The sequence below is a fragment of the Parasteatoda tepidariorum genome, chromosome 9 (genome assembly GCF_043381705.1).
Source record: "Parasteatoda tepidariorum isolate YZ-2023 chromosome 9, CAS_Ptep_4.0, whole genome shotgun sequence".
Lineage (NCBI taxonomy): Eukaryota > Metazoa > Arthropoda > Arachnida > Araneae > Theridiidae > Parasteatoda > Parasteatoda tepidariorum.
In genome coordinates this window covers 32860252-32879690 of record NC_092212.1, presented here as the reverse complement: position 1 = coordinate 32879690, position 19439 = coordinate 32860252, and the positions used below count along the sequence as shown (strand labels likewise).

Genomic DNA, 19439 nt, shown 5'->3' with positions numbered 1-19439 from the left:
AGTTAATGTTTTATGTAATATTTAATTATTAATTTATTCTTTAAGTTGGAATGCTTTATTATGCGTTACTTTAAGTTTAAAATTAAATCAAGATACTCTATAGATTCTATGTAATTGATTCTGAGAACGTTCCCGTGAATGCAGTCTTGTTGCAATGCATGTTTAACTTATCAAACCTTTCTGAAATTAGTTTGTTTTTGGATATTAACTAAGCTGTTCATGACAGTCAGCAGGGATCCATTCTTAACGATAACATTGGGCATGACCAAGTTATTTTTGAAAACTGAGGCAAGTATCGTCAGCATGTGCTGAACACCTACACAATTTAATTTAGAGGGAGATGGTACCAAGTAGCACATAATATTAGATAATATCAGGAAATCGGCAAAATCTAACGTTATCTTGCACAACTTCTAATATTAGAAAGATACAAGAGATCGCTGTTTGCTCAGCCTTATATAATATTAGATTCTATACAAACTAATATTATCTAGCGTTCGCCATAATATTATTTTGCANTTATGATTATTTTTTAGTTCTAATTTAACAAAATAAAGTAAAATTCAATTTATTATTATTTATTTTAATTTTAAATATGCTTTCTAGAATGATAAGATATATAAATACTTGTATATTTGAATAAATAAAAAATATACGATTAAAAAAAAGAAATTTTAATCTAAGGGCCCCCAAAATTTGAATGGCTTTGGGCTCCACGTACGCTTAATCCGGCACTGAGCGTACAGAACGGGGAACTGAGTGAGCAATGTATTAAATAAGATGGATTTTAATCTAAAATATGATTTTCTTTGCCTCCTCTGTTGATTACACTCCTCTTTCCAAGGGTATTTAGTTCCACTGTGGATTGATCTTAAAACACGTCTGTCAGTAGATCACAGAAGCCAATCATCACTGGAAGCGGTTACTGAGCGGGTGGTCGACCACTTTGATTAGGCATGCAAAGTGGCAGAGTGTGCGTGGTATCGGACCTAGTTAAATTGTTTTACTCTAATATGTTCGATTTCACGCTCAGGTATTCAAGCTACCAAAGCCGGACAGGTAGATAAAGAGTTCCATAGGTAGAAAGTTATGTTCATCGCTACCTGTGGACCATTTCGATCACCAATTGCCCCAGACTGGCGTGTGAATGTTTAAAAACTGCTTGTCTGATTTTCTTTTATTCCTGAGCATATTATCAAAGATCGTTCACGTTGTAAATGAAAAAACGCACAAGAATGAAACGCAGTGATGTAGTTTTAATGTATGTTCGAAGAAGGTCATATATTTTATATTTACATCCTACTTAACTTACAATAGTTACCTTACAATAATCAAGTAATGTTCAATTTCGGAGGGTGTTTTGTCCCCCAAACCCTCCGCAAAACAACGTGACTGCTGATTGGTGACGCTTTGAATGCTGATGCATGAGCGTGATCATGTGCACATTTTTGAAATCACATATGCGAGATTTTGTATGCAGTTCGAACGCTTCTTAAGATAAATTGCTCGTGCTTGCGTGAGTCACATCTAAGTGCGAATGTTTCATAAATTTGTTTCTTATGTTTCTGAATTCTATAAGCTGCCTACTAATGTCTTCTATAATCTGCGATGCACAAAGAATTCGCTTTTATTCAATTAATTCTCGTGTAAGAGGAATAGCCTCAGCTCTTGTTTTGAGTCAAACCACTCAAAATAGGGCTTAAAAAAGCACGTCTCTTACTAGTTAGGTCATCGAACTTTTTTGTAACTGTAATCGCATAGCATAACAACAGACAGAACTGAATTTGCAAGATCATCCTTAGCTGAATTTGAATAATTTTTATAAAATTAATAGGTAAAGTATATGTATAATATTCATGAAATTCAGAAATTTTTTGGGAATGTTATACAGTTAATTTAATGATTATCTAACATTTATTTAGAAACCTTAACTTTTGTGAAGTTGCTTTGTTGACAGAAAGTTTTCATATTTTGGTAAATTTTAGTAATTGTTTTTATTGACAGAATGGACCGGCTATTGAGACTTGGTGGTGGATTAGCCAGTTTGGGCCAGGTAAGAATTTTTTATTTTTCTCTCTATATTTAAAAAGATGGAAGATATCTTTGTTTTGCTGACTATTAAAACCAATACCTGACACTTTTATAGAATCAAGTCATTTTCATACTTATTTCTGTTTAGATCTTAATTTATAATAGTTTTGTAGCTTTTTAACTGGATCACTTTCGTGAATCACAATTTTCGTTTTAGTTTTAAAAAGTGGAGATTAAAGATATTAAACGAAATGTCACCTCAGACTTGAATTACAAGCAAGCGAAACGTATCAGTGTGTGAATTAAAGTTTAGCTTGCTATTATTGTTTTCTAGTAGTCTTGCCTGTAAATAACTATCACCTGTTGCTATTTTGATGTAACTATTAATATTTAGTTCCCTCAAACTACTTTTATGTTAAACCTATAGTAGGTCAGTAAAGTATAGGATGTCTAGTTATTATATGTTTATAATCAGTGTTTTCACTACAGCGCGAAAACGCGAGAATCTCGCATATTTTTTTCTTTTCTCGCATTAAAAAAATATTACCGCGAGAAATTCGCGCATTCTATAAATCAATTTCAAAATTCACCAATTTCTCGCATTTTGGAAAAAGCTTCGAATTACGCCATTTAGAATAAAATCCGTTTAACTTTTCTTCCTGGATCTTTCATTATTTTCAACATCAGCCCCATTATCTAGCCTCCTTATTTACCAGTATTGTTCAGAAACTTTTCGAACAGAACACAACCACGGAACCCCTTTCAGAATACATTTCTCTGCAACCACGTATTTACCGCAGGTAAGGTTTCTTCATGTAAGACGTTAAAATTTTTTATGCACTTATGTAAGATGGACAAATACCTTGTAAAGGCAAAATCTTCTATGATGATGCACCAAAAATATTCAAAGCTTTAAAAAATAGAAGACGTTGAAAATGTATTTTAATTAAAGAAATGATTTTTTTTCCAAGAGTTTTGTGTTTTTTTAGTTTTTAGAAATCTCACCCTGTTTTTGAGAAAGGGTGAGAAATTCTCACCCATTTTTTTTCTATGATGAAAACACTGTCAGTTTATAATCGTTTTATTGTTAGTTGAATTATTATTTATTAAATCTATCTTTAAATTATTTATTAAACCTATCTTTTCAAAAGTAGAATTACGGTTATTCTGATTTGATTCGTGACGAATCTATCATAATTTCTCTGAAGACACTGCAGAAAAGGATAAACACGTAGCCCTCCCCTATACAAGCCACACAATTTTATATTATTTTGCTACAACCTAATAAAATCCTCTGGAGCTTTGCGATTGCAGTTAGCGTGGACAGATTTTGATGCAGATATATTTCCATGGTTGACTCTGATTTAATTTTAACAAATATGAATGCATGGCCAACATACTAGAAAAGGCAATCAGAACTCGCAACTTTTTTTCGGATAACCATCTAGTTTCGGTTCTAAGAACAGAGTTCTAATAAGACTAGTTACTACAGGATAGGAACACCTAAACTTCTTTTTTGTCTTAAGGCAGAGAGTATCAAAACCAAAATGTTCGTCATAGAACAATCAACGCTCCTGCAGAACAATTAACGTTTAACTGTATGTCCTCAACCCTGTCAGACGTTATATGCTGTTAATAGTATTTGTTTCGTTATCTAGAAAGTCATTCATAATCTTATGTTAACTAATTAAGGTTCTTTTTTTGCAACTTTAGTTTGCTAAGTAAAATTATTTGTCATTTGAAAAGAATAGTTGCATAGATTGTGAGAGTTGTTTATTGTTGACGTTGCCCTCTAAATGTTTGTTACTATCAAAAGTCTTGTTGCAGAACCTTAAAAGTAATTTAGCTTTTAAGTTTGTTTCAAATCACTGTGTGAGACTTGTATATCATGTGAAATTGAATGGGTGGGAATCTTGGTGATGTTTGCATTATCATTTTTCTTTTGCTAAATTTTCTAATCATTTTTATATCTTCTGACTCCTATGAATGGCATGCATGAGCATTCATGTTCATTTTAGTCAGTCTAGTGGTTCTAGAAATGTTTGATAACTTTTGAAAATTTTCTTAATTTTGAACACCAGCCTAGTTAAAACTATGAAGTTATTAAATTAAAATTATGAAGCTATTTTTGCATCATTTTTAATTAAGAAAATAATTAAATTATATGACTAGCAAGAAAAATTATATTATACAAGTTAAAATATATTATAAAGGAAATAGTGAAATTTTCGATAAAATATTTTTTTTATGAGATGAGTAGAGATATATTTTTCTAAAACTTAATAATTATTTTGCACTTTCTTTGCAGGCACCTCCTCCCACTGATGGAGCAGTAGTTGATACTGCCGAGCAGGTGTACATATCATCTCTTGCATTGCTTAAGGTATGTTATGTAATTTTTTTCTATTAAAATAATAAACATTATGACATCATTAAAAAAGTATCTGAAATTGATGGTGTTTATTCCATGCTAAGAATTAATCTTTTTCTTACTAGTTAATTTCTTAGGATTTTTTATTTTTATAATTTAAAATTTTGTTTTAAAGTTCTTAATGAATAAATTTTATTACATATAATCTGGGGTCTGCCGAGGTAAATTTACTACCTACTGTTTAGCGGTACCTTCACAAAATACTTTTAAAAAAGCAAGTTCTCATGCAAACCCCGTTCTTGTTACAATCTATGGAAAAGAGGAGTATTTCTGCCAGCTGTCTTTTGCGAAAAGGTAGCATGTGTTTGGTCAGATAGTGCAATGTGGTAAGCCTAACAGGTTGCTCACGCCATATCAAAGTGAGTTTTTTCGCAGTGTTTTTTAAAATGAAACGACGAGGCTCTCCCTCTGTAAACTTTTCAAGAAGTCAAAATTAAAATATTATTCTAAACATTCGAATATTATCTTAAACACTATTGTAAATTTATTCTAACAGACCTTTATTTTTTATGAATTTTTTTTTTCTCTTTTAAATTTTTTTCTTTTGTATGACTTAGTCAAAAATGTTGTCATAATGAAAATAACTTTTAGTGTTAGTATTGTTAAATGCATGTTTTTATTAAATTAAAGTTGAAATTTTGCTATGGACAATGATTTTTATGAATTTTTAAATTTCGATACAATTCTATGGCCAAAATTTTACAATAGTAGAATTATTTTTGAATATATGAGGAAAAATATATGGAAATTTACCAGTCATAAATGATTTTTATTTGTAGTGACAATTTTTGAAAATTTTGTCTTACTTTAGTATATTTTTGTGTTGGTATTTTAATATAATTTTTAATTTTCACAAATTATGCCTAAATTTTCACAAAATAGGTACCTCTGAAAGAAACCTAGACTGATCCCTGATAATAAACATTTATCTTTTAGTTTCAGATTTTATAGAATTTTTGTTGTTGTTTATTTCAAAAAACTTAATTTGGTTTATGTATTATCCTAAATAAATTTCAAATTTTTTACATTTTAATGCAGATGTTAAAGCATGGGCGAGCTGGTGTTCCAATGGAAGTTATGGGTTTGATGCTTGGAGAATTTGTTGATGACTATACAGTGCGTGTAATAGATGTTTTTGCCATGCCTCAGTCTGGGACTGTAAGTATGATTTAGTTTCTATGGAAATTTTGTTGAATGTGAATTAAAGAATATATAATTTTTTCACTTCAGAGTTGATTGATTTATACTTACTATTTTGAAGTTCTAGATTTTTTATGCAATTTTTATTAGTTGCTATTTAAATAAATGTGAAGCTTTAGTGTTTGAAATTTAAAATCCATATTAATAATTATGGTTTACTTCGAATTTTTAGCAATGAAAATATTTTTTATTTGAATTATTACAAATAAAAATACATTTTAAAATAAGGCATGTTATTTAGTATAAATGTGTTTAAATGTTAAAGGGGGAAAAAAGGATAAGAGAATGGAACTGAAAAGATCCATACGAGTATCCTTTGGATTAGGGATGTAACAAATAGTGATTTTGCCAAATAAATATTCGGGCCGAAAAATAGGTCCAATGCCGGACTTTGGAGGCTGAATGGTAAATTTTTTTAAAAAAAATTTATAAATATTTTTTTTATGTAGAAATTTGTTTAGTCATTATTGATTATTATTTAGTCATTATTGGTTAGGATTGGTATTAGATTTTTTAATGAAAAGAATAAAGTCTACTAGAAATGCTTGACTTTATTTAAAACAAAAAAACAAGCCATAATTAAACAAAAAAAGTTTTAGATTTTTAAAACACAGTGTGTTAAAAAAATGATGAAATTGACTTGCTTGAATATAATTAAAAGAAAAAATCAGTATAACAAAATTCATGGTTCAGTATAAAGTAATCTAGTTTCAATTATTCGAATTTCGCTTTTCCATGTATCTTTCAGAACATAAGGTAGCAAGTTTTAGAACTTAACAAATATGTCTAAAAACTATTTCTAATGATGTATCAGGGTTACCACTCCACAGGGAGAATAGGGAAAACCTGGAAAATACAGGGAATTTAAAAATCACCTAAAATAACTGGGAAGATACAGGGAATTTTGTTTTTTTCTTTACAAACTGGGAAGATACAGGGAATTTTGTTTTTTATTTTTGTCTTTTGTTGTTGTTTATCCCAGACCAGATCTATGAACCTGTTGACCTGAAGAAAATCATTTTTGTCTTTTAAAAAAGGATGACCACTCAAAGCATAATCTATGGGATATTTAACCATGATATTTCAGCTATACAAAACTATCTCTTTTGTGATAGATTTCTTTAAGTATGTTCAGTTGTTTTTCCAGCAATTAAAACTAATAAATATAGTTAGCCCAATATAGCTCACACAAGAGCACAGTTATTGTTGTACAGGGTATAATATGTACAGGGAAAACACAGTGAATTTTTCTTTCCAGATTTGAGTGGCAACCCTGCATATAGTAAAAAGTATGATTTTAGATTATTCTTTATTAAATTTTTAAAATTCCCACCTTCTCCCCCCCAAAAAACTTTTTCAGTAAATAATTTTTCAAATAATACTTTGCTGAATATTTGGCCAAATATTCGGCTAACCGAATATTCAGTAAAAGTTCAGAGTAGGCCGAATACCTAATACTGGCCGAATATTTGTTACATCCCTACTTTGGATGTATGCTCGCCCTAGAAATAAATAACAAAAAAAAAAAAGACTTTATTTGATAAATATTTTAATTATTTTAAATTTAAAAAAAACTTTTTTATATTTAGATGAAATAGTTTATCTTTAATTGGTTATTTATCACTGATTTAATTGCTCAATAATTGCATATTTTTACTTTTCTTCTATTTTTTTGTTTGCATTCAATCTTTGATAGATTATTTTTCTGACAATTGATTGATCTGAAACAAGTTGTAGTGGTATTAAGCTAATGGACGCTTATGATTTTAAATATTGCTCCATCAATGAAATGAAATGTTATTTAGTTATATTATTTGTAAGATTATATAAGATATTAGATTTATAAGATATTAGAAATATTATTTAGTTATTTTTAGGATTTTAGCATTTTGATCAATTTAATAGTTTTAATTTCTATTTTTTATTTTTGTAAATTTATAAAAGCTTCTCTTTGAAATAATTTAAGATAGACTTATTATTTTAAATTTATTTTTTATTTTGTCTACGTCTATTAGAGTGCTAATATTTTTCTTCATTTTTCAAACATTGTTATAAGTATCGCTTTATTTAATTTAAGGCTGTAATATCTTGTAACCTGTTGAAAGATAATTTTTTTTTCTCATTTTGTAGTTGTATGGAGTATTTTTACTGCTTATAGTGTAGTTTAATTAATATTAAATTATTTTAAATGGATTTTTTTTCTTTCTTTATAAATATCTATTATAGTGCTCATATTAAAAATAATTTCTAATTTTTGCTTAATATATTTAATTAAAGATGTATTATATATCTTGTAAGATAAGAATTTTTTTATTTTGCAATTATGTAGAATATTTTATTATGCAGCTATTTTATTAAGATTAGAAATTGCATTTCATTGATACATTTTTATTATACATAACATTTTTAATCTTTATAGGGTGTAAGTGTAGAAGCTGTTGATCCAGTCTTCCAAGCAAAAATGTTAGATATGTTAAAACAAACTGGAAGGTAATTTTTTTTTTATTTATTAAAATCTATTTAAGAAACAAACAAGACTTATTTTAGTTTACATATTATTGATAATCTTTACTAATTGTTCATTTAGTAATAACTACAACTTTATTAATGAGAAAAGAAAATCATTGCTAAGTCTAAAGTGTATGTGAGCTGTTGAGGCTTGAATTATGTTTAATGAATACTTTTTTTAAAAATATTTTCTTTGTTTTAATGATATTGTAAGTAAGTTTTTTAAAAGATTAAGTAAAAGTATTAAATTGAATATGAACTGTTAAAATTTTATTTTATGAATATTTTCTTTATTTGCGAGAAATTTTGATTGTTTTGAAATTTTTTATTTATACTTGTGCCTTTCTTCCTTTTTTTAAGTTATAGAAAGTTAAAAGTTATTCTGTTATATATATTTTTTCTAGATTTGTTAAGTTTATTTTTTGACGCTACATCTTACATTGTAAAAGTATAGTTAAACTACCAATTTCATATCTCTCAAATATATAATGTTATGTGTGACTAAATCCCAATTCCATTTCTATAACTCTAAAAATCGTCTTATTTACTTTAGTTCTTATTCGAACCCGCAACCATCGGCTCCGCAGTCAGGCGCGCTAATCACTCGGCCACCTGGTCGGCCCAATGTAAAAAATAAGAGCTACATATTTTTTTTTTACACCTAACTTTTAACCGTATATCAACAAAAATTAAAAAGAGCAAATTTACATTCTTTAAAGGCCTATTCAGTTATGGGCTTGTTCTGCAAATTTTTGATTAATGACAGATAAAAATGCAGTCTTATATTTTTTGACGTTAAAAAGGATATTCTGCAAATCTTTTGCTGATTTAGCTGTTTTATGCTTTTGATGGTCTATGTCCCCTGTGTATGAGTACCCCTCCCATCTAAGTACTTTCAATGTCTGTTTATTTCACACCTGTAACTTTTTACATTTTGCACTTCAGTGGCTGGAATTCTTTTTTTTCCCCCCACCTATAATTTATGATAAAAGGAAAATAAAGAAAATCTAAATCATGTAAAGTGTAACTTATAAAACTAAGAACCAATGCTCAGTCAAACTTTGTTGTAGTGAACCTGAGACACAGTAAACACTTTGTTAAAGTGGACTTTTTTAGTTGTCCTGTCTGAATTCCCATTTAACTGATCTTATATCGTACACTTATAATGAACAGTTGAAACATTTGTAGTATGTTTAGGACTCAAATTTCATTTCCATAGATTTTTTTCCAGTATTTTAAATTTAAACTTGCAGGAGTTGAAATTAAAAATTACAGTATTCTTTCACACTGTGTCAATTTCACTCTCTCATGCTTGTAACCTTTAAAACTACAGTGTTAGATAGCAACAAATTTTTCTCCTCGCTTCCAGATTCAGAAACAAACCTTTTTTCTCCCTTTCTTCCAATTTTAAGTATAATCTTCTGACTATTACTAGTTAACCCAGTCCCTCTCTTAATTCTTGGAATCCACTTTAAGAAAGAATAACGTTTTTATTTTCAGAAACAGTTAAAATGGCTAATTCTGTAAAAAAAAATGCTATTTTAATTAAGTGTAAGGTCAAAATTATCATACTTATTAAAGATGGAACTAATCAATCTGCACTTTGCAAAGCTACATTCTTTTGTATCTAAAGTTAAAGAAAAGAACAAAATTTCAGCTCTATCTATATCGAAGTAAAATTACCAGTACCGATACTGAATCTTTTTTTTTTCTACAAAAGCTCCTGTGCTTTTTACTGATTAGCAAATTGTTGATAAGCAAATTGATGAATTCTACTTAAAATTGGATTATATTCAGTCAAAAATCACTAATTTCTTCCATAGAATTAAAATCAGTTTTTAGTTAAGTAAATATTTTTTGTTTTAATGTTTGACACATCTATTTAATTAGTTTCAAAATTTGCAAGCTATTAATGTCATATTGCAATTACTATTTCTAATAATATAACTGTTGTATACTAAAAATGTATTTTTCAAAAAATTTGGACATGGTGAACTGTTATTGGACATATAATGGACATATTGCTGGGTCCATAGAGGGTCTACTACAGCAAGACTCGACTGTGTTGTCATTTGTAGAATATGACTGTCCCTTGAAAGTCTGATTTTAATAAATGCTGATTTTATGTGCTTTAATGTCGTAACAATTCCATTTTCGGCTAATTTGTTTGTAAAAAAAGGGTTGAATTTATAATCCAATGATTTCATTAGTGTAGTGGTCACTTTATCTGTTTAAATGAATCACACTTTTAGTTTTTTTAAGCTTAAACTTAGTATTAACGATAACATTAAATTTATAAATCAGAAATCTACTTAATATTTATTTATTGCTAATGTTAGAGAGGTTTTATGTAGAATCAATTGTTTTAAGTCATAATTATCTTTGTTTTTATTTGTTTTCGTAGGAAAGGAAGTTATATGAAATATAATTATTTTTTAATATGTTATGCTAATTATGATTAATTTTTTCTTAAATCAATTTTGATATGTATTGTTATATATTTTTTTTAGACCTGAAATGGTTGTTGGCTGGTACCATTCTCATCCTGGATTTGGTTGTTGGTTGTCTGGAGTTGACATAAATACTCAACAGAGTTTTGAAGCTTTATCTGAAAGAGCAGTTGCTGTTGTCGTTGACCCTATTCAAAGTGTTAAAGGAAAGGTAAAAAAAGAAGCTTAATTCTTTAAGATTAAATTTAGGATGTTTGAACTCTTAGGGTTTGTGAAAGCCTCTGTTCTTTAGACTTATTATCATATTTAATAAATTCAGATTTAATGAAATATGTTGTAATTTATTATTTAATTAAAATTTTGATATAAAAAGTCATTGTAAGACATTTTTTTTTATAATAATAAAAATGTTATGTCTTTCATTTGCTAAATTTTAAAATAAAATTGATTAATTGTTTAGGATTTTTCATATTAAACCAATAATATCAATGAATATTAAGTAAAAATATTTTGCTTGTTTATTGAGTATTTTTATTTTATTTTAACCCATAACTTTTAGTCTTCATTAATTAATTTATAGATTTAAATGAATAGTCTATCAAAGTCTATTAATGTGAATGTTTTGTATTCATTGAATAATTTGTTTTTTCTTAGTTAAGATTTTTTTTATTAATATTCTTTTTCTCAGGGATGAGATTTTTCCCGCTTTTTAGCAGATTTCCGCTTTTTTCACTTTTATCTCTTAAATTTCAGCTTTTTTTATCAAAAATTCAGATTTTCTAAAAATTTCATTTTTTTTCCTTCAGTATTCTGCTTTTTCAGAAAATTCACCGATTTTCAAAGAGAAACAGAAAATTCAAACTACATAGCTACCAATCCTTTCTCATTTTTACTTATTTTACCTATTTTCTCCCCTTTTACACGCAGCAGATAAGATTTTCCGTATTTTTTACCGGCCCTCCGGATAGATCCGATTTTCGTAGTTCAAAGGACGCTGCTTCTGACAAAGCCTTTTAGAGGTCTCAAGCCTGGAATCTCCTAATATATCTATTATTAGTCACACGATTTTAATATCAAATCTAGCTTTTCATATTTGCATGTTGCGATTCTTATTCAAGCGATTTGAATATTGTACGTTGCGATTCTTATTTACGAGATTTAAAAATCCGATATTGTGATTCGTATTTACGTCTTTTTAAAAACTTATGTAGCGATTCGTATTCACGCAAGTTTAAAATTCAATGTGTTGATTTGCTCATGCGGTTTATAATATCAAACATTGATTTTCGTATTTATACGTGATTTTAAAATAAGGCATTGGGATTCGCATTCACGCATTCTAAAAGTTATGCATCATAATTCTTATTTATGCAATCTAAAAATTACGCATCATGATTCGTATTTACGCGATCTAAAAATTATGAATCGTGATTTGTATTTACGCGTTTTAAAAATTCTATATCCCAGTTTGTATTTTCTCATTTTCAAAATCGTATATCTAGTTTCATATTCATGTGATTTCAAAATCCATAATTGTTATTCATATTCACGCAATTTTAAGATCAACTATCGCGATTCTTGTAAGAAGTAAATTTTTTTTTAATTAGTTACTATAAAGGTGACTGTTTTTCTAACGACGATTATTAGTATATGTAAGTGTTACAACATCAGAGAAACTGGAAGGGAATATATTCAAAACTTACATTCTGTGCTTGCAAAGAAGAAAAAATAGGATTTGTCACAAGATGTTTGAAGATGGACTAACGACTAAATATAGCAAACATAAAAGATATAGCAAACAAAAGCAATCACTTAAAAAGGGATTTAATTAAAAAAAAATTTTGGGGGAAAAAGAGTTAATTAACTCATCATCAAAATTTTATTTATAATTGCTGTTATTTATGCTATAAAATGCAAAATTCTTATCAAATAAAAAACAATTATCTAAACAGTTGCTGATTGTCATGTAATTTTTCAAACTAAAATAGCAATTTTTGCATGTTAAGGAGTTAATATATATTTCTACTTCACTGTTATTGATATGTTTCAGAGGGCTGTAGTTAGATTAGACTAACAATGGATTGAATCATTATTTTCATATTATAAAGTTTTTTTTTCCAATATAATTTAAAAAGTAATATTACTGATATATTTGCTATAAATCACATAACAGTATTTATTAAAAGAAATTAAATATTAATAATATATATTCTCAGTAGTTTTAATTTGCTAAACCAGGTAGTTTTTCAAGTAGTATGTGAAGANGTGAACTGAGGAAAAATATAATTTCCAGCTTTATTTTTTCAATTGGTAATTTTTTTTTCCACTAAATGTTAAGTATCAATGTAATTGTTTTTATAATAATAGATAAGTACACAGTTGTATGTCAACGCATTATTTATTACCTTAAACTGTCTGTAATTTATTATTAAAGGGTTGCGCTTGCGTAAAATTTACTATCGTGGAAATTCAGCTTTTTTGCGTTTTGGCTAATCTTATCCCTGTTTTCTGCTGACCTTAGATTTATATTAAATACATTAATAGTCTATTTTCATGAAATTATTTACTTGCTATATTTTATTGATGATTATGTTTAATTTTCATTAAATATATCTTATAGGTAGTAATCGATGCTTTTCGTTTAATCAATCCAAATATGGTGGTCCTTGGTCAAGAACCTAGACAGACAACTTCAAATCTGGGTCATCTTTCTAAACCTTCTATACAGGTATGAAGTTATATTTTTTTTTGGTCTATATTGGAAGAAAAAAGATTTTTTTTAAAATTTGGAATACTACAAATCAGTTGTATTGAGATAAATTTATTTACAGGCTCTTATTCATGGTTTGAACAGGCATTATTATTCAATATCAATTAATTATAGGAAGAATGAACTGGAACAAAAGGTACTTTACAAACTCATATTTTTTTAACTATGAAAGCATTGTTTATGTGTTATGTTATGTCAAATTTTAAAATTAATTTTATTTTTGAAAATTGTCTATATTTGTGTATAGAATTTTTTTTATACAATTTTAAATGAAGATTTTTATAGTTTTGTGTACTTGATTAAATTATTATATTTTATTATTTATTAATAAAATATAAGTCACTCTGTATTGCTTTTTGGAGTAAGAATAGTTAAACTTCAAGTTATCAGTTAATTTGTTAAAAGGAGGCTGTTCAGATAATTTGTAATTGTTCAATAATTTGTAATTGTTCAATAATTGTAATCAATAATTTGTAAACATTTAAGTTTTAATTAATGGTATAGAAATGGATACTGTTTTAACAATCGCAAAATAATGAGAAAAAGTAACTATAAAATATTATTTTTTATAAGTTTAGTTAAAGGTTAAATGATTATCAAACAAGTTATCTTTCACTTTTAATCTTCAAAGCAAAATAAAAAAGTTAAAGATCATGTTAAATTAATTGAATAACTTATATTCGTTTGCCAGTAAATAAGTCGTTAAATTCTTAAAAATTTTTGCAGTCATCTTATAATTAATGATTTTAATTCATTTTTGTCTTGTTTGATGTTATGCATGTCATTTTGTTATGTATTGTTTCCCCTTATTTTGCTCTTAGCTTTTCTTCTTTAAAATCAATTTTGTTTGCAAACAATAAATGGACATAGTAGCATTTTTAAAATATGTTATTTCTTAAAGTGTAAAATGTTTTTAGTTGTATTTGATAAAAGCTGTTTTAGAATTATTGTAACTGCTATTAAGAGAAATTTTATTCCAAGTTAATTTGTCCTTTTTGCTATATTTTATTGTATAAGAATAGTTAACAAAACTTTGGCAATAATTTGAATCGTAAAATTTGTGCATAGATTCACAAAATATGCATGGATGGAAAAAATCAAATGCTTAGAATTGAAAAAAAAAAAGATGCATCAAACAATTTTATGTGCAGAATTAATGTTCTAAGTTTTAAATAATTATGTTTGTCTTAATGTTTTTAAATAATTTTTTTTAATTTGAATATTTTATGGAATCTTTTTAATTTGTGTTATATGGTCAGACTTAGTTCTTTAAAATAACATAAGTTACTTTTTTCCAAATCACTAATTTTTCTTTTTTTGAAAAAAAAATCTTAAATTTTTTTTTTGTTTCAACACTATTTGTAGATGCTTTTGAATCTTCACAAAAAAAGTTGGATGGATGGCTTGATGCTGCAAGATTACAACGAGCATTCTAATACAAATGAAAAGACTGTCTCCGAGATGCTAGAATTGGCTAAAGCTTATAACAAGGTAAGTGCAATTTTCTAACAAATGTACTTCATTGCCTAATTTATTTCATATATTTTTTATACTTCCCACTAAACTTAATACTTTTTAGACTATTTCTTTCTTTTTAGACTATTACTAGCTATTTTCCCACTTATAATTTCTGCGGTGCTTTCCCACTTATAATTTGTGTAAATTAATTGCTTATCTTTTTCTTGTAGTCTTTAGAAGAAGAAGACAAAATGACTCCTGAACAACTAGCTATTAAAAATGTTGGGAAACAGGTAATACTTTCGACAATGCATGTTTATAGCAATAAAAAATTTTGTGATGGACTTTGTGATTCTAAAATTTCTTTTTATTTTACAGGATCCAAAGAGGCATTTAGAAGAACATGTTGATTCTTTAATGAATTCAAATATTGTTCAGTGCTTAGGTGCTATGTTGGACACTGTTGTCTTTCAATGACATTACTAATCTCTTGTTTCTCACATTTTAATAAATTCACTATGCTACAGATATGTATGTCATTATTCATGTACTTTTTCTATAATAAACATTACATAATTGCATTACAAATTTAATTTCTATGCTATAACCTTCTCTGTACATTTGTGTTATTTTTTCTCTCTGCAATGTTTCCAAAATTAAAAGATTTCTTAGTTAAAAATTAATATGCTATTTCTTATGTCGTAACTAAAGGCAAATTTAAACTGCATTAATTTTTTCTTCTTTCTATAATAAAAATTCAAAAAAAGTAAATGCATACCTGCCAACTTTTACGCATTTGGCTTGAAATTTTATTTTTCTATTTAAAGTGGTAGTAAAATGTATGCTTTCTATATATTCCTTGCATTTATAAACTTAATTTATAATCTTTTTGATCTAGAACTATTTTTAAAAAAATTAAACATATATATCAATATGTAATGCTATTTGCTAGTCTGCATAAGTTTACTCAAAATACAGCATGTATTTCTGATTAAAATTGTAATTTAAATTCCATTTATCGTTGAAAGGATTAAAAATTGGCAGGTATTTAAATGGTTTCGCAATGATTTTTTTCTTTATTTTATGTCTTAATGATAATGGTACATCAAAATTAGGTGTTTTGTTATATATTTTGTGTTTAAGAATAAAGCATAACCGAAAAATTAATTCTACCAATTACAAAAATAATAATAAGAAAATTGCAACTTTTTTTACCGACTGTTAGAGACCATTCTGATTTTGTATAGATTTGAGTGTTTAAGTTTTAAAAAAAATGAAGTAAATAGACAATTATGTTATAATTGTATTGTGGATATTTTTTCCTCCAGAGCTTAATAAGCCCTGGATGCTATGCTGGTTGTTATTGTCACAGGCTTTATAACACATATACACCGGAAAGGTATCTTAAATATATGAACTTAATTCTGATCCTTTTATTAGCAACTCTTCATAGTATTTTTAATAACAGTTCGAAAACGATTGTGTGATTGAAAATACTTGATTTAATATCCAGAAACCAAGCTACTTTTATCTATCAAAGAAGAATGAAATTGGAGTTAAATGAGTTGAAAATTCATCAAAAAATCTGAGGAGGCAGAACCTTTTAAAACAAATCTCTATTGGTCTTTTTTTCTTTCTTTCTTGAATCAAAGTAAAATATTGCACATGAATTATGTTAGTAATATACATTCCTATATCTTATTTTTCTAATTAGTTAATTTAGTTACAGTATTGGATTTCTTGATACATTTTTCTCAAAGGCATATACCTCTGCTAAATGATAAAGCAGATTGTGTCCATTTTACTGAGGTTCTACTATATCATTGTTATGAATTATCTGTTTTGATTAATACTAGTATTTGTCTTCCCTCATTAAATTCTTTAAATAATTGTGCGGCCATTTGTAACCTTTTTGTAAGGCTATTTCCAATGTGTTTAACTTAAGATAACTAAACTTAGCATTGCTTTGTGACTAACCATTCAACTCAAGGACTGTAAACTAGACACAGGCTTAATTACATTATCAGACATGGATGCGGTAGTCTATTTTATAGTTATATTGTTTAACCTTTCCCTTATGCCTAATAAATTATCGGTGCTTAAATGGAAATTATCTTAACTTTTTTTAAAGTGAGTGATAATATTGAATTTCGATAATCTTTGAAGATGAAGTATTCTATTTAACAAAAGTAGCAAAATCAGGTGTCTGTAGCAGTAGTGTTAAGTTATGTCGAGTTTAAACCATATTCAATCCAGAAAGGATCGAGTATACTTAGTGGTATGTAAACTAAAACAAAAAATGTGAATAAAGCACAAATGATAATACATAAATGGACATACTAATGACCTTTATACACACTATTTTTTGCTTTTACCATATTCAATGTTAAGAGTCGTACTATAGAACAATTTAACAGCAATATCCGGCCTTAATTTTTATGTATTATTTTAAATGGGTTACTTGAGAGAAATTATGGACTGCGGATAAAGAGAAAATGTTTGAAGTCTGATGAAATCCTATCATAGTTAGTCATAATTCAAAAATGCTTTGTAAAAACACTGTAATTTTATGCATATTAATTGCAGATTATACTTATTATAATAATATTTTATTGAAATCTAAAGTAATAATAGCATTGCAAAAAAAGTTTCAAATGCTAGAATAATACACACCAAGTTCGTCCATAAAAAGCTAGTTCTTCAATTCACATGATTTTTTTTTGCCTCCAGGTGCACCAATAATAAATGCGAGATTCACATGGAAAGTATTCTATATATATAACAATATTTGTTCTAACAAAAAAGTACAAGTTACAAAAACATCAAAGGGGTATACAACAAGCCTTATTACATGATACATATAATGTAGGAATCACTAAATCAAAACTTTCCTTCCATTTATTTCATATATCCTCTTGGAGAGAAAGTTTGATTGCCCATTTATCTTATTGATGGGCAGTGCGCAGGATATCCCACAGGTTCCTGAAAAGAAAATCAGATGCAAATTATGGCATTTTACTTGTATGCTAAAAATATGTTCACCGCATGAGGCTGAACTAGATCAGTAAACCTTCAGCATTTCACAAATTGTGTTATCTGATTGCTAATAGCATCAAAGTACGTCCCATTTCTTTTCTGTTGCAATGAACAACTGCATTTTGCATTGGCTTGAAGATAAGTTACCTTTAAATGATGTCAGCTTGAACATCAGAAATTATTCGTCAACGCAAGTGTTTAGTGCATTTAAACATTTAATTAAATTGAAAAATTAAGTGAACCTTGCTATAAGCGACAGTTTATTTAAGGAATTTAGATTCAAAAATTCAGTAGATGAAAGTATAGTCAGAGATATATTATTACACTCAAAGAAATGATTATGCTTATGTATGAAAAATTTATATGCTTTTGATATAATTTTTTCTGGTTAAGAGGACTCTATAGTTCGTTCACCAGGAGTTGGCACTTGACTTCACCTCCTCGGAGCTCATTTCAGCGCTGACGTAAGAGGAGAAAAATCTCTGCGCTTGAAAATGAGACAACCATTAATGCGCGCCAAACGCAAATAGCGAATTTTTTTCAGTCACTTACTTCGCTTTATCATATTATACCTTTTGTTACTCTAACTAATTAAATATATTTTAAATTTAAAAACTGTAGTTTCCCAGCAAAATGTCTCAAAAAGTACAAACTATTCACTCAAAAGAGATAAATATCAAATTTATGAAATATTTAATGCTAAAAAAATGCACATGAAGATTGCGAATTAAATATTTTTGTCATACGATCTCCAAATAGCAACCTTGTTCAGGATTGTTCACATCCTTCTCCCAAAAATAGCTAAATAGTATCGTCGAATACCACCTGAGGAAGGTGGAGCCAAGTGCCAACTTCTGGTGAACGAACTGTACCCTTGCAATCTTGGATTTTTAATTTTTGTTTTGATGTGCTTATGCAGTCTACAAAATTTTGATTATGTATTATTTATAGACAGCGTAATACCCTTTAAAAAAAGGTAGAAAATAAAGGATCATAAGATTCGGAGAAAAAGATCTTGATAATTTTTAAAAATTCTAATAATTTTCCCTCAAAACTTGAAAGCAATAATACGATGCGTTTTGTGGTGTTTAGTAAATAATTTAAAGCTGCATGTTTCTTAGATTTACCCCTCCCCCCACCAAATTGAAAAATATATATAATTTTTTTAATAGTTTACAAAAGAAATAAAATATTTTAAAATTATTTAAGGGGGCATATACACCTAGGTAGGTCGGAAAAATCGATTTTTTTCCCATCTAACTGAACGTTCATCACTGTTTCAAGAATCATAATCCAAAAGATTAAAACGAAATTCGTCATAGTTTCATTGCAAACATTAATAATGTTGAAGCGCTTCAACAGGTTTAACGAAAGATTGTATAAAGGTGAAGATGGGAAACTCGTAACTAAAATCTGGCACCATGCTTGAATTATTTATGTATTTTTAATTATGAAAAAAATAAATGAGAAGACTAGCTTTAAAAACCCCAGTTTTTTTTTCAAAAAAAAAAAAAAAAAAATAAAAATAAAAAAAAAAAAAGAAATTCCCTACCAT

General features: G+C 27.6%; 2 protein-coding genes across 2 annotated transcripts in view; one reads left to right on the top strand and one right to left on the bottom strand.

The window, feature by feature from the left end:
• The first annotated feature begins 1603 nt into the window (after nt 1-1603).
• On the top strand, nt 1604-15436 carry LOC107441349 (regulatory particle non-ATPase 11). The gene is made up of 11 exons (XM_016054574.4): nt 1604-1834; nt 2005-2053; nt 4340-4414; nt 5501-5620; nt 8082-8152; nt 10681-10831; nt 13241-13348; nt 13452-13526; nt 14756-14881; nt 15079-15141; nt 15227-15436. The coding sequence occupies exons 2-11, from the start codon at nt 2006-2008 to the stop codon at nt 15323-15325; spliced, it is 936 nt and encodes a 311-aa protein (XP_015910060.1). The 5' UTR covers nt 1604-1834; nt 2005; the 3' UTR covers nt 15326-15436.
• A 1999-nt stretch (nt 15437-17435) lies between these two features.
• The window catches only part of LOC107441350 (uncharacterized), a 36717-nt gene continuing 34713 nt past the window's right edge, over nt 17436-19439 (bottom strand). The window contains exon 5 of the mRNA XM_043040592.2: nt 17436-17830. Coding sequence (XP_042896526.1) covers nt 17794-17830 — 37 coding nt within the window. The 3' untranslated portion in view covers nt 17436-17793. The remainder of the gene's footprint in view (nt 17831-19439) is intronic.